The following is a 23,795-nucleotide window of genomic DNA, read 5'->3' as shown; positions in this document are numbered from 1 at the left end:
TTCTTTCTGTCTCTCATTTGATGTCAAAGACACACACACACGCACGCACACACACACACACACACACACACACACACACACACACACACACACACACACACACACACACACACACACACACACACACACACACACATGACTACTTCTGGCAAATATGTAATTATTAACAGTAGTAGGTTTTCTATAAATCTATAAATAGACCATACTGTTAATTACTTCTGCTTCCAGATTTACATAAAAAATTCAATCGCCACGGGCACTAACTTCACTCTAAAAGTCTTCCTCACCATCCTGCTACAGTAAAAATATATCATCAGTTAAACTGACAAAGGAATTTATATGCTTGAAAAGGGGATAGTTATACTTTGCAATTCTTCAAAAACTAAGATATAATGAAGAGGCATTATGAAAGCCCCATGGCAACCCAAGACAACTGATGGAAAATATTGCTAAAATAAAAAGTGCACTTTAAGATAATTTCAGATAAATCACAAATGAATTCAACTGACCAATTCAGAATTTCACTACTTTAAAAAGGAATGAACAAAAGTAAGGCATTTGTCATGAGATAGGAATGATTATAAAGAACACACATCAAAGCAAAAATGTTTACACTTATAACACACTGCCAATTTTTACTTAAAGAATCATCTGAATCTTTTATGTATTATCTGCTGCACATCAGGAGTTAATATATTGTCCACAAACATGACTAGGGCTTTGGTTTTAGAGTCCTTCCTGGCAGCAACTATAAGTCGATATGACCTGTTATCCAGGGATTTGTATAGTCTAGTTCATATTATATTGTTTTGGCTGCTGTTTTAACATAGATCTAATTTGTTTAGAAACAACAGTTTCAAATGTTAACATAAATGTCTGTGAAGGATTGAATATGTTGTTGTTTGTCTTTCGGCTCTTTCCCGGTAAGGAGTCGCCACAGCAGAACTTCGGCCCATTAATGACTGGCAGTAGATTTTTACGAAACACCGAGGTGCCAGCTCGACACCTAACCTTCAACGAAGGCACACCCATTTACGATGCATGTCTTTCGAACACTACCCAACCATGGGGAGGACATGCAGACTCCACACAGAAGGCACTCCCAAGCCACGCCAAGGATCGAACGGGAGAACCTCTTACTATGAGGTAACAACGCTACTGCCGTACCACCGCGGCATTGTGAAGGATTGAATATACTTCTTATAAATGGCTGAGCTGTTGAAAAAAATGTTTATATTCTTTCAATAAAGAAGTCAAATTCAGTTTTCTACCTGACTTGGATGGCTTGTTGCTGGTCTGCACAGACCATCTCCTAGTAGGTTTTGTATAAATCTATAAATAGACTCTACTGTTAGTTACATCTGCCTCCACATTTGCATAAAAAGTCAGTCCCCATTGGCACTAACTTCACTCTAAAATGTAAAAAAAAATATATATGAATTTGTTGTTGACAAAAATCACACTAGATAATTCTTCCTCACCATCCTACCAAAAACTGACAAAGGAATTTACATGTTTGAAAAGGGGATTGTTTACTTTCCCATTCTTCAAAAACTAAGAGAAAAGGAAGCATCATGAAAGCCCCATTACAACACCAGTCAACTGATGGAAAAATAAAAAGTGCACTTTAATATAATTTCAGATAAATCACAATTAATTCAACTGATCAGTTCAGAATTTCACAACTTTAAAAAGGAATGAACAAGTAAGGCATTTGTCATGATAAATGAATGATTATAAAGAACATACATCCAAGCAAAAATATTTACACTTATAACGTACTGCCACTTTTTAACTTAAATAAAAAACTCATTTGTCTCTTTTATGGATTATCACACCTGCTGCACAATACAAGTTGATATGCTGTCCACAACCATGGCTAGGGCTTCAGTTTTAGAGTTCCTAGCAGCAACTAAAAGTCTATATGGCATGTTATCCAAGGATTTGTATATATTTGGAGTGTCCAGAAAAGCTGCTACACGAAAGTGCTGTACTAAAAATAAGTTTATATCATCCATCCATCCATCCAGCCAACTATCGATCGATCGATCGATCCATCCATCCAACCATCCATCCATCCATCCATCCATCCATCCATCCATCCATCCACAACCCCTTTATTCCATTTTTGCAAATGAGTTTGGGGTGTCACTTCAACAGGGACAATCTTCTAAATAAAAAAATAAATAAATAAATAAATATATATATATATATATATATATATATATATATATATATATATTAGTAATACCTTGATGTAAAAGCTCTAATAGGCATAAATCAGTAACTTGGGAAATTAAATGAATGTCCTTTGACTCCACTTCCTCATAAATAGTACCATTGCATGAAAGCAGATACAGATTCTTCATAACTACTGACATCTATTATTACCAGCCATGCAACGTTATCTCCTTTCATATTCTTCATAACATTCATTGACTGCAAGTTATCTCAGGGCAATCCTTTTTTTTTCTTATGCAAGTTGATATTATAATGTTCTGTCTGTTGTTTTAACTTAGATTTAATTTGTTCAGAAACAATTTCAAATGTTATTAACATAAATATCAATGGAGCATTGAATGTACTTCTTATAAGTGGCTGAGCTGCTGTTGTTGTAAAATAAAGTTTATATTCTTTGAGTAAAAAAGTAAAATTCAGGTTTTCTACCTGACTTGGAAGGCTTGCTACTAGTCTGCACAGATCATCTTCTAGTACTGGTCACCATGGGAGGAGGTTGCAAGGCACGTATAGCATATGGGCTGAAAATTATGTTGGAAAGGATGCAATGGTCTCAGTGCAGGCTGTGGAACCCTCCTGTGATCTTTTGCCATAACATCTCTATGATGTCATGGAACCGCCGTAGATCCCACTGCAGTTCCCTTATGAATGTGATATCCAGCATCTGTATGATATCATGGAAATGTTATAGCTAAAACTGCATAAGGATATAAGTGATTCATGTTCTCTAAATATATATTTTTATGTTTTTTTATTGTTGAATTCAGGTAGGTTGTTTTTTGCTCATACTTATTACCACTAGAATGCTTTTGGTACCATTGGCAAATCTACTTACTATGTTCTGTTATCATAAAGGTAAAAAGGTGGGAACATTGCAGGTGTTGGGTAAAGCACATCTGGCTGACATCAAAGATTGAAACAATACTAATTCCATGAACTTTAATCTTACTTTGACTTAGGAATGGGGTCCATTCCCATCATGGTATTAGAAACCCAAAAGACTTGAAGAAATTAAAAAAGTGAAAAATAGGAAAAGGCACAGACTTAGGCTCATAGGTAGGTACTAGGCTATTGGCCCAAGTGCCTAAGTAAGCCTAGCCAACAAGGTTCCCTGGCTTAAGCCACCCAAGAAAGTTAATTTCTTGTGCCCCTGTCAAGCAGAGCCACAGAAGTGATCCCGGGGTGTAGTTCCTATTTTCCATACACTCATAAAGATTTTTCTTGAAAAGTGCTAATGAGGAACTTTGCTTTACATAGATGGGCAGCTTGTTCCAGAGTATGGGAAGTATTGACACTTAAAGGATGACTCTGTGTATTGCAACTGAGCTTGAGGCACTATATTTAATTTTGGCATAGGAGTAGTGACGATGTGACCACTCCTTTATCTAATTGATAATGGAAGCATTGATATCCTAGGAAATTAAACCAAATGCCCTAGTCAGATCAAGAACTATAGTTTGAGTAGGCATGCTGTTATCAATAGAGAAAGCTACTAGTTTATAAAAACTTATCAAAGTTGAGGCACAAGAGGATCCCCTACTAAACCCATGACAACTGACATGCACAGTATCAGGTTTGTTTGAACCATTTGTAGAATCAGCTTTTAATCAATTTGCCTAGGATGCAAGAAAGGCTAATGGGCATGTAATTTAATCAGTGACATAGGAAGGGTCTAACAGAAGTAGTGGTTACCCTGAGCAACAAGTCAGAGGGCAACCAAACAGGGTGACAGTTTACAAGCTGACATTACGATGTATTAGCAGCTTTCATTTTGAAGGAAGTGATGTGTTAGTAGGGTACTTCCTAATACCTTATTGCTAACTTTAAAGCAAAAAACATATTACAATTTGCATGCTGTCATTAAGAGACTGAAGCATGATTATTTATTTTATACTCATCACAGGTTCCAATTGGATGTGTTTTCCTGAATGCCAAAATGAATTGCTACAGCTCTGTGTCTGATGGGTCAGTTGCTTCTCCATCTTTAATTACCAGAATTATGTTAACAAGTTTCCTGTATATGGTCATAAATTCATGTTCCAAATGTAGTTGATAATTTAAATAAATTAATCATGACAAAATCAAGCTATTTATGTAGCTGGGTCAGTAATCATTTAATCCATTAGGACCAGCAGCAGAGTCCTTGTTGATTTTTTAGAGCTCCATTGACCTAGTCCTGCATGAATTAAGGTCAGTTCTGTCGGTTTTAGAGACAGCTGGCCTGGTGTCAAAAACATGCAAGGAAACCTGGACTATGTTCTAGTCTGTAACTACAGTGCTTCTATCTTTAAGAGAAAAGTTAATCGTGTTTTCATATGTAAAGCCTTTGACATGTTTGTAGAATACTTTTGTATTGCCCACAGAGTATCTAGCAAGGTATTCATTTTAAGTGCATCATTATCTGTCAGATTTGGAAAAGTTGCAACTTGCTCTTTGCTTTTTTCAGACTGTCTGGAAGTGGTGCTATAAATATTAAACTTCTACACCCATTGCTTCTAAACCTCTGCAGGTCACCCTGAGAAACCAGTCATGCTAGAAGTGTTAGTAGTAGAATTAAACATGTGGTTAGTGTGCAGCTGCTGTTACAGGAAACAAAATATTTATCTGTTTCTTGTTTGCTTACTTCTTTATATTGACTAGGTTAGTCTCACTAGGAATATGACCTATTTTCAAATGAAATCTGTGGAGTATTGTATGCTACCTTTGGGAAATTTGGCCGGAGCAATGCCAAACTTCAATCTACGTTTTTCATTAAGTGCTGGTTGATCTTATGAATTCATATGAGCTGCCACCAAGTCAGGCAGATAAGACTTCAGTATAATATTGAAACCAGAGGCTTGTACTCTCAAGAATGCAGCATCTGCCTCATGGCTGCAATGTCAGTGTAGGAAAATGAATCCAAGCACCTGGTATACCATTTGAACCCCCAGCTTCTGACCCACCAGTATCAAAGGCAAGCATGTTACTTATTAGTCACAGACAGTATTGTTTCATGTTTTCTGATAGTGTAGTGGTTATCTCATTTGAAGTTTGTTGTTTGTTGTCATTCAAAGATGAATTGTAGAATTTTATTAGTTTTTCCAATGTGTTTCATTGCTTAGAACTAAGCTGTCAATCACGTGCATTGTTTTGGTTTATCTGAGTTTGATGGAGCTCCACCTTGCCGCCAGTAATATTTTCCTGCAACCAAAATGGCTTCTGCTGCTAGCTTTCTTCATTTGTACTATAAATATTTTGGCAGCTTATGGTTGCTTCATTATTTTAACACATTTTCAATATGTTTTTGCAAATAACCTCATTGGCCAAGAGTTGTTTATGACAGCACATAGTAATACCTAGCGCAAAAGCTACTAAATCTTAAACAGCCAATAATTTTCATCCCATCTTTATATTACTTAATCTGAGAATGCTTCACCCACCCCAAAAAAACTGATCAACAAACATCTAGCAGACTATGTCCAAATGTGCACTCAACCCTCATCAACATGGCTTCTGCAAAGATAGATGTATGACTGCTATCTATACCCTAAAAATCACATAGTTCAGAATAAAAACAGAGACCTACCAACAGTCCCTGCATTCATTTTCTTTCTTACAAATGTGTTATTCTTGGTAGACCACACTCTCCTAATAAAAGCTATGTTCTCTACAGGCATCAGTAACTTGGTAATAAAATGGTTCAGATCCTTTCTGACCGATAGAGACTTAAACGTTGAAATCAGGTGTACCTCCTCAGCCTTTCAGTCTGCAAGGGAGCTCCACAGAGATGTATATACTTCTTGTTCTTTGACAAGTTTCCTTTTGTCCTCTCCCATATCTTCATTATCGTCTTTGCAGGTAACAAGGTGATTTATAGATCCAGCCACTGTACAACACTACTCACATATAAATGCTGCTTGAACAGATGCCAGCTTTCTCTCAACTTGGCCTTAGGAACATAAACTTCTCCTCAGTGCCAAAAGATAACAACCATGCTGTTTGGTGTACCTCAAAGAACAGCCAAAGCTCCAGATAATGTGATTATTGTCCACAAAGGCCTAGAGCCCATTGGAATTGTCCAACACGACAGATACCTAGGCACCTGGCTCAACCCAAATTTTAAACACCACACTCAAATAACTCGATTCAAAGCAAAAAATAGTTTTCTGGGTAACAAAACAATTCTTCACTTCCTTACTCTTACAAAATCATCTGCCACAGGGAAAAGGTTCTTCTCCTACAGTCAGAATATGGACTCCCCATCATCACCTCACCTTCAGAAATTACTTGTGCCACTCCAGACCTTACTGCATATAATATTTGCACATTTAAGACACTCTCCACAAAATGAGAAACTCACTGTCCTGCTTTGTTTAAAGCCAAGTGTTTCCCAATCCATCAAAGAACTACACTTTTAATAGCTTTTCTTGTTTATAAGCTTTTCAACCTAAACATCTTTTACTTATTCACTAGCAGACTATCTGAAAGCTCTAAGTTTTGTAATATAAGATTCAGCCCTGCTACAGATCCAAAACTTCAGACCACCCCAAAACAAGCTGTGCTCCACAGCCTCCTTCAGTGCTTGATCCAAAGACCAGGCAATTTTTGCCCCCCCTCCCAACACAGTATAAATCTATCCTCAACTACTCAAAATTGTCTTTTGTGGTAAAAAAAAAATATCTATTTAAATGAAGCTCAATGACCTTGCTTTCCATCATGGGGATAAACTAGGTTCTATAATAGCCCATTTGTTACTCTCCTTCCATCATTTGCCAACCTCCACTCTAGTGACCTAAAACAACATAGAATTATTATGTAGGCTACATCCATCTGCATTCCTATAAGTGTGATATTATCTAACTTGCTATGACCCCTTCATATGCTAATCGTTTTTATCTTCCATCTTTAAGCACTCTCATTCCCCACTCTTCTTTTTCTTCTATCATGTTTCCCTTGTACTTCCTGGGTCTGATTCCAAAAGACTTGCTCTTAGTGTAAGTGATCACTTACGCAGAGAGCAGGCTGATAGCAAACTTTTTGGAAGCATATTTATAAATATGCTTTACACAAAAGTAAGTCATTTACACTGACAGCAAGTCTTCTGGAATTATGGCAAACAAACTGAGAGTAACTCTTTTGGAATCTGTCCCCCTGTCTTCTACCCCAAATTCTTCCAAACTGTAAATATTTAGCAACCTTCTAATTCCTCCTTTTTTATTATAAATATGTGTAAGTATAAATTATACATGTGACAGTTGTCTCACTTACAGTACAAACTGTTGTATCAAGTATGTTTTTCCTCATTTACTCAGTTTATATAAGATATTCGCCTTTCTGTGTGTAAACTGCTTCCTTCTAACCAACTCTGTATCCCTGGTCTGAACCTGAGAACAGTACTTGTGGATCAGTGTTGTAACCTGGTTAGGGTCTTCATCTTCTCAAATGTATACAGTGGGGCACTTTTTAAGGAAGTGTTAAACTTTGCAAGGCACAGCATGCTCACAACCACTACAAAGGACTGGTCTTCACTTTTTGCCAAAATAAAAGCTCAGGAATATAAAATGTGAGCTGCTTCTTTTGTTTAATGTCATATAGAGCTGTTTCAATGTATATTATTTTATTTTATTTTTACATTTATTAACCAGGAAAGTCCGACTGGACACATATCCATTTTCAGCGGAGGCCCGGGGAGAAAAGCTCCAATAGCATTGTCAAAGAAATTATACAAGAATATCATACAGAGATATAGGTTCCATAGAAACATAAGTTATATATAGATTAACAATTCCTTTAGTAAAGTCAGCATACAACATTGTAATAGTAGGGTTTATATAGAATATAAAATATAAATAAGAATTTTTTTTTGTCTTTCTAAATTATGAGTACTCTCAATATTTTATTACAGAAATAACCAGTGATTATTAAGCTTTACAGTAAAAGGAATTAGGGGACCTTTAGTAGAATCCTTGAAGATGGTATTGGTGCAAATTAACCTGGGGATTTGCATGAACAAAGCCAATTGTTTGAGAAATGGGTTCTCAGGAGTTTCTTAAATTGAATAGTGGAAGTAGTGGAGGTTATTTGGCTAGGTAGTGAGTTCCAGATTTTGGCAATAGTGCAGGCAAAGAGAGATTTGCCAGCAACATTTTTGTGTCTGATAATGCTTATTAGGTTCTGAGAACTAGATCGTAAGGCTCTGGTAGGGTTGAGGGGGTTAATTATATTTTGAAGTGCAGGGTTTTTTTCTGGAAGGTAGAAGAGATTATGCGCTATTGTGAGTTGCTTAAACAGAAGTAGTTGAGGTAGCTTGAGCCAATTGAGTTAGTTAAGGGCGAGGCAGTGGTGGGATTTGTATGAGGTTTCAGTAGCGAACTTGGCTATTTTGTTATAACAAGATTCCATTTTGTTCAGATCACTCTGACGGAGATTAGTAAGGATGGGAGAGGCATAGAGAAGGATGGATAAGAGATGAGTTCTTGCAATAGTAGCTTTGGTTTGTTTAAAGTGTTTGTTCCTATAGAAGAGTCCTAGTTTTTTATTACCTTTCTTAATGGTTTGTGCTATATGAATGTCAAATTTGAGGTTATTGACTATTTCTACACCTAACAGTTTAGTGTGTGCAGTTGGAGTGATTTGAATGTTGTCTTTGGAGTGAATGGTGAAACTGTTGTGGGGGGGGGGGGCGGCATGACCTGGGCCGAAAATAATTAATTTAGTTTTTTTGGGGTTAAGAATAAGCTTGATGTTTGTGAAGCATGTTTTGGCTAGAGTAAAAGTGTTTTGGGTGAGGATTTGCAGTTCCTTTAATGTGGGGGCGGCACTTATAAGGGTGGTGTCATCTGCGTATTGTACTACTGATGCTGTGAGTGAGGAGGGCTTGATTTGGTTGGTGAATAGTGAGAACAATAGTGGGCCAAGGATGGATCCTTCAGGGACACCTATGGACACTGGTAGCAGGGGGGACAGCTGGTCATGCCATAGGACTGCCTGCTGTCGACCAGATAAGTAGCTAGTAAACCATGATATAGTGGAGGGGCTGAGGCTTAGGGTAGATAAAGTTTGGAGAAGAATGTTATGGTCTACCATGCGAAAGGCTTTAGATAAGTCTAAGAAAATGGAAGATGCAAATAGTCCCTTGTTTCTATTGTAGTTAACTATATCTGTAAATGATAGTAATGCCGTGGTGGTGTTGTGGGATGGTCGAAAGCCATGCTGAGTTTTGGAGATTAGTTGTTTTGTAAGAGGTACCGAAGTAGTTGGGAATGTACAACTCTCTCTAATATCTTGGATAGAGGTGAGAGTATTGCGATTGGGTAGTAGTTGGTAAGTTCTAAGGAGTTGCCCCCTTTGTGCAGTGGAATAATGTGTGATGTTTTCCACAGGGTGGGGGCTTTGAATTCTGCAAGTGACCTGTTTATGAGGATGGACACAGGATAGGCTAAGGTGTCTGCTGCTATCTGAAGGAATTCGGCTGGTAGGGTGTCAGCAGCTATTGTGGTTGGTTTGAGTTTCTTATGGAGCTTTGAAATAATTTTAGTTGGTACAGGATGTAGGGAAAAGTTGGTGGTATTGTTTTGAATAGTAGGGTGGGTTTTGCTAGCACCTGGTATAGGGATACTAGTGATATTGAGGGCATTGGTAAGGGTTTGGACTGTTTCTGTAAAGAACTTGTTAAATTCTGTGGGAATGTTGTCATGGTTGTTTGGCAGTACCGGGGTTGGGGTGGTGGCTTTACCTTGGTGGATTATGCCATTTATTGTAGCCCAAAATTTCTTAGGGTTGTTGGCATATTTTTCCTGCATGTTTTTGTAGTAGTTACTTTTGTCTAGTTTGATTTGTTTTTTGGCTTTGTTTCAAAGTTCTTGGTAGGTTTGCCTCAGATTACTGGTTTTGTTCTTTTGATATCAACTCCAGGCGAGATCCCTCTCTTTCATTGTAGTCTTTGTATCTTTAGTTAGCCATGGAGCATAGTTAGCTTTTAGTCTTATAGTTCTGGAGGGGGCATGACAGTTTAGGATTTGCAGGAAAGTGGAGTTAAAGTACTGTACGGCGTCATCTAGAGATAGTAGTTTTAGGGGTGTCCAATTACAGCTTTGTAGTGAATTGATGTTTTAAAGGTCTTTTTGTTACGTATTACTCTGAGGTTGGGTTGGCTTATGTAATGGGGTCTGTTCCGAATTAGGTAGGTTGGTTGATGATCACTTAGACTGTCAGGTAGACAGCTAGAGTGCTATGCTAAAGTGGGGTCAGATAACAGAATCTAGTCTAAGATGGATTTGCGTTTTGAGGTTTTGTCTGTTCTGGTTGCGGTGGATATAATTAGGGTAACTCTATGGAGGTTAATGTGAGTAATTGGAGTGTGGCTAGAGCAGTTCAATCAGTCAATATTAATGTCACCTAACAGTACAGTTTCTTGTGGCATGGAGTTTGAGATCCAATTTAGCAGGTTTTCCATTATAGTAGTGTTATTGCCTGGTGGAATGTAGCCACCTGCAATAATGATATGTTTGTTTGTGTTAAGTTTTAATTTGACAAGGATTAGTTCAACATCTCTGATTTCTTGGATGTTATAATCAATTTGTTCAATGGTGAGATGATTTTGGAACAATATTGTTACACCACCTCCCTTTTTCTCTACTCTATCTCTGCGTATTATGTTATAGCCAGGGGCTGTAATCTCATTATTATGGTGTTCTGATTTAAGCCATGTTTATGTTAGCACTGCTATTTCTGGTTTATATACAGCTAGAAGAGCGTGAAGGTCCTGGATTTTGTTAAGTGTACTTCTTGCATTTATGTTAATGGAGAGGAGAGAGGAGGTAGGTCTATAGTATAGGGCGTTTGGCTGATTAGAGTCTGTGTAGGGTTTTGTGGTGGGTCCTGGATTAGGGTGAATGTCACCACAGCGAATGAGTTTGTGGAGTAGGTGAAGATACAGTTTAGTTAGTTTGTGTAGTAATTTAGTATTTCTTAATGAGGAGTGAGGGTTAGTTCTGATTGACAGTTTGTAGTGGGAGTAAGAGACTGATCTAGAGGAGGTGTTGGAAACATAAAACATATTTTTGCCCTAAAATCTCATCTTATTTGCAGTTGTTCATGCTTTTAGCAAGACAACCGCCCAAACAAGGACTGTCCTGTGTAAGGAATGACAGTTGTGACCCTAATCTTGGTTAACAAACATGCATACCTACATATATGCATACCTGTGATCCAATGAATTCATTGAATATACAGTACTGTTGCAGATTTCAAATCCAGAGAATTTTCAGGCTGCAATTGAAACAAACTTAACTAGACACCCAAACTGCAAAACTGCTGAAACATCAAAGCTAAAGAGACTTCTGTGATCCCACTATGAAACTATGCATTGCAGGTTCAGTATTACTTTGTCAGCACAGGAGCTGGTAGGTCAGCAGCCATACCATTTAGTGTAGTAGCAGTAACTAGCTAAGGAAGACAGAGTCATGTGACATTCCTTGCTAGCCATATGGGACTCTTAAAGACACACCTACTGGACAGTTCAATGATCACCACCATCTGTAACTATGCAGAGTTTGTAGTTGCAGATGATACCCATGTACTTAAAGCAGTAGCAGCACTTTAGATCAGAAAATAAATGCCGTGTGCTGATAATAAAGCTTTATCCTATAGTCTTGGGTATAAATCCTTCAGTTTCAACTCATAAGGTATGTGACTGAGTAAATCATGTAATCAAAAAGTATTCCGGTGTCCCCCTAAAACTGGACACTTGTGCCTAGAAAGCATCATTAATTAACGATATATAAAAAAGATGATGATGTTTAGACACAGTAAATATTTACTGTAAATTTTAAAATGAGAAATGCATGCCAGAACAGTCCTAAAATGGAATTTTATATAAAGGTAACAGACCAAGTTACGTCTACATTCAGTACTTACTGTAGTTCCACTTTTCTGTTTAGGAGTTGTGTGGAAGCGAACAGCTTCACCTGTTTACTGTCACTATGACATGTGCCAGCAGGATTATGATCAGCCTTGTTTTTTGATTAGACAAAGTATTTTGCTTAATGTGGAGAGTGCATAGTCTTTTACCAAATGAGTTTTCATGTGTCTCACAGATAACCTTAGCATTAACCTGTGACTATAATGGGTACAGTCATATACAGGAAAAACATCCCACTATAAGTAGAGTCACTGTTTGAAAAAATCACACATTTCCAAAGAGGATGACTTCTCAATTTTAAAGGCAAGCCTGACATGACATTTTTTTTTTCTAACAGAAGAATACAAAATGTGATATTAGGAGTTAAATTAGCATATTTTCTTTTTGCAGTTCTGGATGCTCATATTAGCTACAACAATGCCCATGCCAGCAGGATATTTCATGCCAGTACTCATTTATGGTAAGTTTTTTCTCTAGTTACCCTTTGCTTCATGGTTTATTTCCGTTGTGCAATTTCTAATATCCACTTAATGGTTTAAAGTAAAATGTTGTAGTGTAGGGAGTTCCTTTCACTCTGCTAATGAATGCATAATGGTTAAAATTTCAGTGCATACAGAAACAGCAAATTCAGAAAACTCCAGAGGAAACAATGATATACTTTTATTTTCAACAGAAAACACTTTTGTCACTAGTAAATGACTTCTTCAGCCATATAGAATCAGAAGGGAATCATTTACCTTCACAGAGTTTCATGTCTTTGTTTGCAGAGTTTCTATTTTCTACTGATACATATATAATTTTGGGCCTTGTTGAGCCAACACTACTTTTATTTTTAGTATTCTCTGCATATTCATATACATTGACCATTTTCCTGCATTAAACTTTTGACAGTATGCATAATGGACTTAATTAGTCTTGGAGGTATGATCATGAATTCATCTTTAGCTAATATTCTGGTTGGTGCCAGTTTGAAAACAGTGACATTATAGGTGAAATTATAGTGCTGTCATAATATATGTCAGTTTCTGTGCAGGAAACTGTGAGTAAAAACATCCTGCACAGATGCAATGCGACTTTAAAAAGTTATATTTATTGTATGTTGCATTTTTCTGACTGAGTATTAAGAGTTACCCTCTGGGTCTGAGGTATAGGCCTTTATCAACTTCCAAAAAAACAGACAGTAGTTTACAAGGTATCAATATCCAAAGAAACATAATAGCCAGTGAAAAGGAAGTGTACAAGGTAGAATGATCTGCACTTAAAATGCAAATGTTATCCTACCATTCCCTTAGTTTTCTGAGGGGACACACCGGGAACATAATAAATCGGAAGGTGGCAGTACTTACATGGTATTAAACTTCTTTGGTGTTTCCCTGTCCTTTTATGACCAATTCAGTGAAGCTCATGTGAGTTTTAGAACATATCCTAAAGTTTGGTGATCACAGAGATAATTAAAATAGTTAAGGAGGTTACAGAAGGTACAACCTCTGCATGGGTGTAGGAGGCTTTTCCACAGAGCACACAAAGCCCACAGTGAATTATATGTTCACTCTTTCCACATCAGCAAAACAAGCTTTGGCAAACTGGTCTTTGACAAACTTTTCTTTAGGATGTTTCATAAATAATTTTGTAAGAGCAAGGTGTAATCGTTGTATTCTTTTTTGTATGGCAGGGTTGGGTGTAAAAGGAGTTACAATGAATAAAGGGTTGGGTGTAAAAGGAGTTACAATAAATAAGATGCGGATATATTTTTATTATTAGAAAGCTAGCTTATAAATTCTCTGTTTTCTTTCAGAGATTTTGGACTACACATACAGGCAAAGAAATCCTGATATCCCAAATACTGAATCAGGCAGGGCATACATTGTTGTATGTAGGGTCTGCCTTTTTGACCCACTACTTAACATTTGTCAGTTCTGAGTTTTCGGATCTTTCTTTCTTATGAACAGTAAAATGATTTAATTATATTATTGTAGTCACAGCAAGAGGTTCTCTGGTTCGATCCTCGGCTGGGGTGCCTTCTGTGCAGCGTCTGCATGTCCTCCCTGTGGTTGTGTGGGTTTCCTCTGGGTGCTCCAGTTTCCTCCCACATCCCATGCTGTAGGTGGATTGCACACTCCAAATTGGCCCTAGGTGTGAGTACCTGCATGTGTGTGCCTTCTGTGGTAGGTTGAGTGCTGGGCTGGCAACTCAACACCGTAAAACTCTCCACTGCCAATCATGAGCGGACAGGTGATCCGCTGTGGTGACCCCTAACCGGGAAAATCTGAAAGAAGAAGATTGTAGTACATGGAGCATGGTGATTACACTCCAATATTGCCAAAAAGACAAAACATTTAAGCTCTTCTATAGCATGAGACCTGATCTTAATGACTTTTAAGCACCTTTCTGTAACTAGTAGTACATGGAGCAGATAAAACTCCATGCACTACAAAGAATTATGATTGAGTCTTTTTGATAATAGCCTATTATTATGTGTTCTCAACATGGATGCCACGATTCACCTCTTGAGCTTCACTCTCGAGTTGAATTTCTTGGCATCCGTGTCTCAAATACATAATAAGCTGATTATGTTGGGTGACTCAATCGTAATCCTTTATATTTTGTAAGTCACTAGTGATCAAAGTCTTCATTAAAGAAAACTAAAGCAAGTGTTGAAGTAATTGGTTAATGACACAAAATGTATTACTGTGGCATGTCTCTCAGGAGTACATACTGAGGTTTAGTTGAGATTTACAATCATAGTAAACAAAATATATTTAATCATTGCCTATTGCTAAAGAAATCGGAAAGCTATCCATAAGTTTCAGTGATTTTCAGTGCAGCATACAGTTAGATATATATAAATTGCTTTTAAGTATGGTTTTGGGAATGTGTTCCTAATTTTGTAAACTTAAATGATACAGTTCTGAGACCAAAATTCAAAAACATCCTTTTGTCTTAACCTCTGAGTTGTAGCAAGTTGGATGGAAGAGTATTAAGTAGGGGGAGCATGGGGGGCACCCTCCATGGAAAATATTAGGGTAAATCTTTAATAGCAAACAGTCATTAAAAGTTACTTGCAATGTCTTTCTTGGTACCAGGGGCGGCCTGTGCTATCGGACTGCCGGACTGCAGCCCCCTCAACTTCAAACTACTGATAAAATAAAAATAAAAAAAATTTAAATTTCACGCATGCTGCAGAGACAGTCTAGCGCATGGAGCATGCGCACAGCAGTCCTGATTGAGAATCATGGACAGGAGCGCTCCCACAAGTCTATGCAGTTTTAGACTGCCTGGGGAAACACATCAGGGTAAGGATCGGATTGGAGTTTGCTACAGGGTAAGGATCTGGATTGGAGTTCACGACGGGCAGGGTCGGATTTGCGCGGGATTTCTGCTGCAGTCTCATCAGGATTTACTTACTGGATGTATGGTGGTTTTGCAGACAGGGATTTACTACAGGAGTGTGTGTGTGTGTGTGTGTGTGTGTGTGTGTGTGTGTGTGTGTGTGTGTGTGTAAATGCCTCAGGTGGGATGTACTGGTGATTAGACTCATGGTGGTGTGGTAGGGAATACCTCAGTGTGTGTGTGTAAATGCCTCAGGTGGGATGTACTGGTGATTAGACTCATGGTGGTGTGGTAGGGAATACCTCAGGCTTGAACCCTGTACCTTGTATGCAGGTGTTAAAGACCTGAATTCCCTACCCACCACCATTTGTAAAAAATTGCAGATTTTTGCCTCATATTTGATCTGATCTATTCCTCATAATATCTGTGGTTTTTAAATATTGCAGTGCTTGAAATTTGATGGTTCAGTGGTAGCATTGATGCCTCACAGCTGTAGGTTCTTGGGTTTGGTTCTTGGCTGGGATGCCTTCTTTGTGGGGGGGGTCTGTATCTTCTCCGTGGGTTTGCTTTTGTGTCCTCCCATGTTACAAAGACATGTCTGCATTATTTCTTCCTGGGCCTCTGCTGAGAATTGTTTTTTTTTGTTCCAAGTCAGACTGTCCTGATTAAAAAATTGACAGGCATTTAAATTTCAGACTTCAGGTTTCTGAATGTTTACTTCCTTACATATTTGATGGTGCAGTGGCAGTATTGTTTTCTCACAGCTATAGGTTTTCTGGTTTGATTCTTGGCTGGGGTGTCTTCTGTGTGGATTCTGCATCTTATCCCTATGTTTGTGTGGATTTGCTCTGGTGTCCTGCCATTTTACAAAGACATGTGTCTACAGTATTTCTCCCTGGGCCTCTGCTGAAAATTGTTTTTGTTCCGTCAGAAGTAAAACTGACAGGCATTTGAATTTCAGACTTCATATTCTTCAGAAAATACATAGTAAAACAACTTTTTATTCTAGCAATAAATATATAGTAACACAACCTTTTATTATAGCATTTTTTTAAGTTTATGACTATTTGAAATTTGTCCTTATTTTTGGGACTGTAATACCCTGTTATTGGCTTTGTCCAGGTTTTTTGTGCTAAGGTTGACAGCTATGGCAAGAACTGAATTCACTGAATATGTTTGAGGGCTGTATTCCCTCATTACTGGGTTTGTCCAGGTGTTTTGTGCTATGAGGTTGACAGCTATGGTGAGAACTGAATTCATTAAATGATAGCCATTTAAGTTTCAGTCTTCCTCTCTTTCACAAAGCAGCTGATTTGGTGTAGTGGTATGTTGCTCTTGACTGTTTTGCACAGGGACCTTGGCAGTAAAATGTACTGTGGTAACACAGCATTTTTCTTTCACAAAGCAGGTGATTTGGCATAGTGGTATGTTGTTCTGACTATTTTGCACAGGGACCTTGGCAGTAAAATGTATGATGGTAACACAGCATTTTATTCTAGCAGCTTTCCAAGATTATACAAGCAATGTTTAATGTGTCCCTGGTTTTTGCCCTTTTGACCCACCCCAATAAATTTGGCTTTTTCCAGACTTCTTGTTCTGTGAAGTTGAGATGTAGTTGAGTATTGCGTAGATTTTACAAGGAGCTGAGAGCTGCAGGGGAAGAGAAGTTTAGTGCTGATTATGCTAAGTTAGTTCACATTGCTAATAGCACAACAGGTTGTGTACTTGCTTTTAATACAGAAGGTTGTTGGTTCTACTCCCATAAGGGGTGAATGCTGCTGTACTGAAAGTTAAGATGCTAACTATGAGCCTGTTATCAGTTTGCCATCCATTTCCTACTGCAATATTACTAGCTTATTTTTAATGTAATTTAGGCAATTTATTCCTCAGGGGCATCAGACACTTTATTTTTCGGTGAAGCCATGAAATATAAAGGTGATTGCTAGCAGCAACCTCTTCATTAGTTACAGATTTATTTAAAGTGGAATTATTTAGATGACTTTTTTACTACTTCAGAGATTGTGCATATTATTTACTGATAATGGTGGACAGTAGAATTGTGCATATTTACTGATAATAGTGGACTGTAGAAGTTTGAGTAGACTTTTATGATGGAAATGTTCTGAATTGGGCAGTTTTGTTTCATTGTTTACTGGAAAAATGTTCAAAGCAATAGGAAGGTGTATCAAAGAGCACATGTATGTTTCATATGCAAGGGGCCTATGATTTAAAAGCAGCCCAGAATTAATTTTTATCTGCCACGGGTAAAATGTACTTTTCTTTGAATGTGGGTTTTAATGTTGTTTCAATGAATGTGAGTTTCAAGGGCAGAGAAGTTTTAATGCCAAGTTTGTTTAGCAGATGTCTTAGTGTTTGTGCTGTAAAATGCAAAATAAAACTTTCAAATGAAGTTCAAATCATCATAGAAGGAAATCAGTATGCACATTAGTGTTTATGGTAAATGGAGTGAAATAGCAAAGTAATGGATCATTGGAATGGCTGCAGGGGGAGGCTCCATTCGACCATGGTTTTGTGAGGGGGAAGGGTGGCAAACTTAGACAGCCCCAGCTGAACTATACCTCCCAACTGTCCAGATTTTCAAAGAATGAATAGATTTTTTGCTTCTTATTTTTGGTTTGTTCCTCAAAATTTGTGGTTTTCTGGCAAATCATTTAGGAATTAAGTCACTAAATAATGACACACTAGTTTCAGACTTTATAACCTTCAGAAAAATGCATGCTAAAATAAGACCTGTTCTATCAACTGTTCCAGTTTATACAAGAGCAATTTTTAGTACTGTTTATATGTTCCCTCATTATATTTGGCCTTATCCAGATTTATTGCATTAACAGGTTGAGAGGTACATGCAAATAAATTGCTTTATAGAATTAGGCATAGCCAAACCTCTCAACTGTCCCTGATTTTGGCTCAAAATGTTGCTCTTCCCCTAATGATCCCTCCACAAAATAGCAATTTTGGAAGAAAACATGGAGGGTTTATAATTAAGAAATAACTGTAATAATCAGATTACTTTTATTTCAGAAATGCATGTAGATTATTTTATTTTGTCAGCTGATCAAGTTAGCAGTACTAATATTAAAGTGTCCCTTCTTTGACAGGTTCCTAGCTGTATTGTGTTGCTATTTTATATTTTTACATCACATTTTTGGTCCATTTTTCATAAAATTGTGTTTTTGGCAAATTAGTGACAAATAATTAAAGACTGAAGTTAGAAAATAATGACAGACATTTGAGTTTCAGATTTCATACCATTCAGAAAATTCATACTAATGCAAGACCTCTATTAGCTTTCTAAGTTTATAAGAGCAATATTTTAAAAATTGGCCTTATTTTTGGGCCTCTGTCCCATTTCTTTGTATGGCTTTGTCCAGATTTCTTGCTCTGAGGTTGAGAGGTGTGACAAATGTGTCAGGGCCATCACAAGTCAGCCATAGACATTTCAAACTGTGACATACTTGTTGCACCCCACTCCCCCATGTAGTGACTCTGGATGTGTCGAAGCAAGGCAAGGAGTAGTTATGCAGTGTAAGTGTGCAGAGAATCCCACCCATTCAAGGTAGACACAAGTACTAGAGTGGCTTTTCATCTGTCCTTGATTTTTACAGAATGGTCTGGTTTCTGCATATTTTTTGTACTGTTGATTTATGCTTATTACTCAAAGTGCCTGTTGCTCTGTGTTTAAGTAGCAATACATTAATGACCATCAGGTAAGCTTGGCTGAGATTGCAAGATGCAAGTAAGCTTTAATAAGCATACTGTTAAAGAATTGCCAACATTGAAAGCCTTTCTGTTGCCATGTAGAGAATACTTAATTAGATAATGTATAAGCCTTGGGCATTGAAATGCATATGCCAGTATTTGTAATAAAGGATAGAATTACATTAAGAGTCTCATTACACTTGGAGACTTCCAGTCATCTCTGCAGGCTTTACCCGTAAACCGAATGCCAATCGCGTGGTCCATAACCTGTACAGTAATCCTTTTAAGCAATGTATCTTGGGCTTATTTCTTGTTTGCTTTTCATTTTTTACTTTGATCATGTTTTCCCCATGAAACAAGTAGATGTCAGGCAGCAGGTCTTTTTTTTGGATAAGGAACATTTTTACAAGTGGGGGCATCAGAGATTTCTACTTTCAGCATGTTACTTGTTACTTTAATAGAGCTGAATATAAATTATAATTAGAACTGCAGTGCAAGAAGTGGTTTGAATTGAGTGCTGCTTGTTTTTCTTATACTTGATTTTGACTGGCATTCCATTAATGTATTTAAAAAAGTAATTTATTTTTTCATGCCTCACAACCTTTTTGTTTCCATCTAGATATTAAGCTGTCATGCAGCCAATGCATTGAAATATTTTTATTCTTCTACACTTCATTTTGTCTTGATTGGACTCTCATAATGATGGTTTGGCACCCAGTGCAGTATATTTAGTTTTTGTGGTTTGCTACTACAGGTGTGTGTGTGTGTGTGTGTGTGTGTGTGTGTGTGTGTGTGTGTGTGTGTGTGTGGGTGATAGGGAATACCTCAGGCTTGAACCCTGTACCTTGTATGCAGGTGTTAAAGACCTGAATTCCCTACCCACCACCATTTGTAAAAAAAAAAAAAAATTGCAGATTTTTGCTTCATATTTGATCTGATCTGTTCCTCATAATATCTGTGGTTTGTAAATATTGCAGTGCTTGATATTTGATGGTGCAGTGGTAGCATTGTTGCCTCACAGCTGCAGGTTTTCAGGTTTGATTCTTGGCTGGGGTGCCTTCTTTGTGGGGTCTTTATCTTCTCCCTGTGTTTGTGTGGGTTTGCTTTTGTGACCTCCCATGTTACAAAAACATGTCTGCATTATTTCTTCCTGGGCCTCTGTTGAAAATTTTTTTTTTGTTCCAAGTCAGACTGTCCTGATTAACAAATGTTAAATAAAATTGACAGGCATTTGAATTTCAGACTTCAGGTTTCTGAATGTTTAATTCCTTTTCTATTTGATGGTGCAGTGGTAGTATTGTTGCCTCACAGCTATAGGTTTTCTGGTTTGATTCTTGGCTGGGGTGCCTTCTGTGTGGAGTCTGCATCTCCTCCCTGTGTTTGTGTGGATTTGCTCTGGTGCCCTGTCATTTTACAAAGACGTGTCTGCAGTATTAATCCCTGGGTCTCTGCTGAAAATTGTTTTTGTTCTGTCAGCAGTAAAATTGACAGGCATTTGAATTTCAGACTTCATGTTCTTCAGAATACATAGTAACACAACCTTTTTTTCTAGCAATTTTCTAAGTTTGTAAGATGAATATTTGAAATTTGTCCCTATTTTTGGGACTGTATTCCCCCATTATTGGCTTCGTCCAGGTTTTTGTGCTAAGGTTGGCAGCTATGGCAAGAACTGAATTCACTGAATATGTTTGAGGGCTGTATTCCCTCATTACTGGGTTTGTCCAGGTGTTTTGTACTAAGAGGTTGTCAGCTATGGTGAGAACTGAATTCATTAAATGATAGCCATTTAAGTTTCAGTCTTCCTCTCTTTTACATAGCAGCTGACTTGGCGTAGTGGTATGTTACTTTGACTGTTTTGCTCAGGGACCTTGGCAGTAGTGGTAACACAGCATTTTATTCTAGCAACTTTCCAAGATTATACAAGCAATGTTTAATGTGTCCCTGGTTTTTGGGCTTTTGACCCCAAATACATTTTGGCTTTTTCCAGTTTTCTTGTGCTGCGAAGTTGAGATGCAGTTGAGTATTGAGTAGATTTTACAAGGAGCTGAGAGCTGCAGGGGAACAGAAGTTTAGTGTTTTGCCTTGTTAATAGCACAACAGGTTGTGTACTTGCTTTTGATGCAGAAGGCTGTGGGCTTTACTCCCACAAGGGGTGGATGCTGCCGTACTGAGAATGTTCTCCTTGGTGAAGATACTAACTATGAGTCTGTTATCAGTTTGCCATCCATTTCCTCTTGCAATATTATTACTAGCTTATCAGTTTTTAATGTAATGTAGGCAATTTATTCCTGAGGGGCAACAGACACTTTATTTTTCGATGAAACCATGAAATATAATGGTGATTGCTAGCAGCAACCTCTTCATTAGTTACAGATTTCTTTAATGTGGAATTATTTAGATGACTTTTACTTCAGAGATTGTGCATATTTACTGATAATGGACTGTAGAATTGTGCATATTTACTGATAAAGGTGGACTGTAGAATTGTGCATATTTACTGATAATGGTGGACTGTAGAATTGTGCATATTTACTAATAATGGTGGACTGTAGAATTGTGCATATTTACTAATAATGTGGACTGTGGAAGTCTGAGTAGACTTTTTATGATAAATGTTCTGAACTGGGCCATTTTGCCATTATGGGTGCATGCGTTTTGTTTCATTGCTTACTGGAAAAATGTTCAAAACAAATTTAAAACACCCTCTAACAACTGTACTGTATTGTACAAGGAATATAATTTTAGTACAATGAGGAAGGTGTATCAAAGAGCACATGTATGTTTCATATGCAAGGGGCCTATGATTTGAAAACAGCCCAAAATTAATCTTTATCTGCCACTGGCAAAATGTATTTTCTTTGAATGTGGGTTTCAATGCTGTTTCAATGAATGTGAGTTTCAAGGGCAGAGAAGTTTTAATGCTAAGTTTTCATTGTGAGACTGTATTGCTTTGTTTAGCAGATGACTTAGTGTTTGTGCTGTAAAATACAAAATAAAACTTTCAAATGAAGTCCAACTCATCATAGAAGTAAAGCAGTGTGCACATTAGTGTTTATGGTAAATGGAGTGAAATAGCCAAGTAATGGTTCATTGGAATGGCTGCAGAGGCTCCATTCAACCATGATTTTGTCAGGGGGGAAGGGCAGCAAACTCAGACAGGCCCAGCTGAACTATACCTCCCAACTGTCCAGATTTTCAAAAAATGAATAGATTTTTGCTTCTTATTTTTGGTTTGTTCTTCATAAAATTTGTAGTTTTCTGGCAAATCATTTAGGAATTAAGTCACTAAATAATGATACACTGAGTTTCAGACTTCATAACCTTCAGAAAAATGCATGTTAAAGTAAGAGCTGTTCTATCAACTGTCTCAATTTATACAAGAGCAATTTTAGTACTGTTTATATGTGCCCCCAATATATTTGGCCTTGTTCAGATTTACTGCATTAACAGGTTGAGAGGTACATGCAAATAAATTGCTTTATAGAATTAGGCATAGCCAACCTCTCAACTGTCCCCGATTTTGGCTCAAAATGTTGCTCTTCCCCCTAATAATCCCTCCGCAAAATAGCAATTTTGGAAGAAAACATGGAGGGTTTACAATTAAGAAATAACTGTAATAATCAAAGTTATAGATTACTTGAAATGCATGTAGATTCTTTTATTTTGTCAGCTGCTCAAGGTAGCAGTACTAATATTAAAGTGTCCCTTCTTTGACAGGTTCCCAGCTGTATTGTGTGTCTATTTTATATTTTTGCATCACATTTTTGGTCCATTTTTTATAAAATTGTGTTTTTGGCAAATTAGTGACAAATCACTAAAGACTGAAGTTAGAAAATGACAGACATTTGAGTTTCAGATTTTATACCCTTCAGATTTTATACCCTTCAGAAAATTCATACTAATGCAAGACCTATTCTATTATCTTTCTAAGTTTATTAGAGCAATATTTAAAAATTGTCCTTATTTTTGGGCCTTTGTCCCACTTCTGTGTATGGCTTTGTCCAGATTTCTTGCTCTTGAGGTTGAGAGGTATGACAAATGTGTCAGGGCCATCACAGTCAGCCAGAGACATTTCAAATTGTGATATACTTGTTGCACCCCACTCCCCCATGTTGTGACTCTGGATGTGTCCAAGCAAGGCAAGGAGTAGTTATGCAGTGTGTCCCCCCATCCAAGGTAGACACAAGTACTACAGTGGCTTTTCATCTGTCCTTGATTTTGCAGAATGGTCTGGTTTCTGTCATATTTTTGTACTGTTGATTTATGCTTATTACTCAGATTTATGCTTATTACTCAAAGTGCCTGTTGCTCTGTGCTTAAGTAGCAATGCTTAAGGTAAGCTTGTCTGAGATCGTAAGATGCAAGTAAGCTTTAATAAGCATACTGTTAAAGAATTGCCAACATTGAAAGCCTTTCTGTTGTTGCCATGCAGAGAATACTTGACTATATAATGTATAAGCCTTGGGTATTAAAGGACAGGATTCCATTATTTTAAAAAGCTCATTACACTTGTTGGAGACTTCCAGTCATCTCTACAGACTTTACCCGTAAACTAAACAGAATGCCAGTCATGTGTGGTCCATAACCTGTACAGTAATCCTTTAAG

The 23,795-nt window shown here is 37.5% G+C and overlaps 1 protein-coding gene across 2 annotated transcripts in view; it reads left to right on the top strand.

Moving 5' to 3' along the window:
* LOC122809207 (chloride channel protein ClC-Kb-like) overlaps positions 1 to 23,795 on the top strand; it is a 1,320,353-nt gene that overhangs the window by 563,219 nt on the left and 733,339 nt on the right. For both annotated transcript variants that reach the window (XM_044080518.1, XM_044080517.1), the window contains one exon: positions 12,530 to 12,599. In XM_044080518.1, coding sequence (XP_043936453.1) covers positions 12,530 to 12,599 — 70 coding nt within the window. The remainder of the gene's footprint in view (positions 1 to 12,529; positions 12,600 to 23,795) is intronic.

This window comes from Protopterus annectens, chromosome 8.part0, assembly GCF_019279795.1.
Source record: "Protopterus annectens isolate FY-2018-M chromosome 8.part0, PAN1.0, whole genome shotgun sequence".
Taxonomy (NCBI): domain Eukaryota; kingdom Metazoa; phylum Chordata; order Ceratodontiformes; family Protopteridae; genus Protopterus; species Protopterus annectens.
Note: the sequence above shows the minus strand (reverse complement) of the source record. Positions and strands in the feature narration are given on the sequence as shown.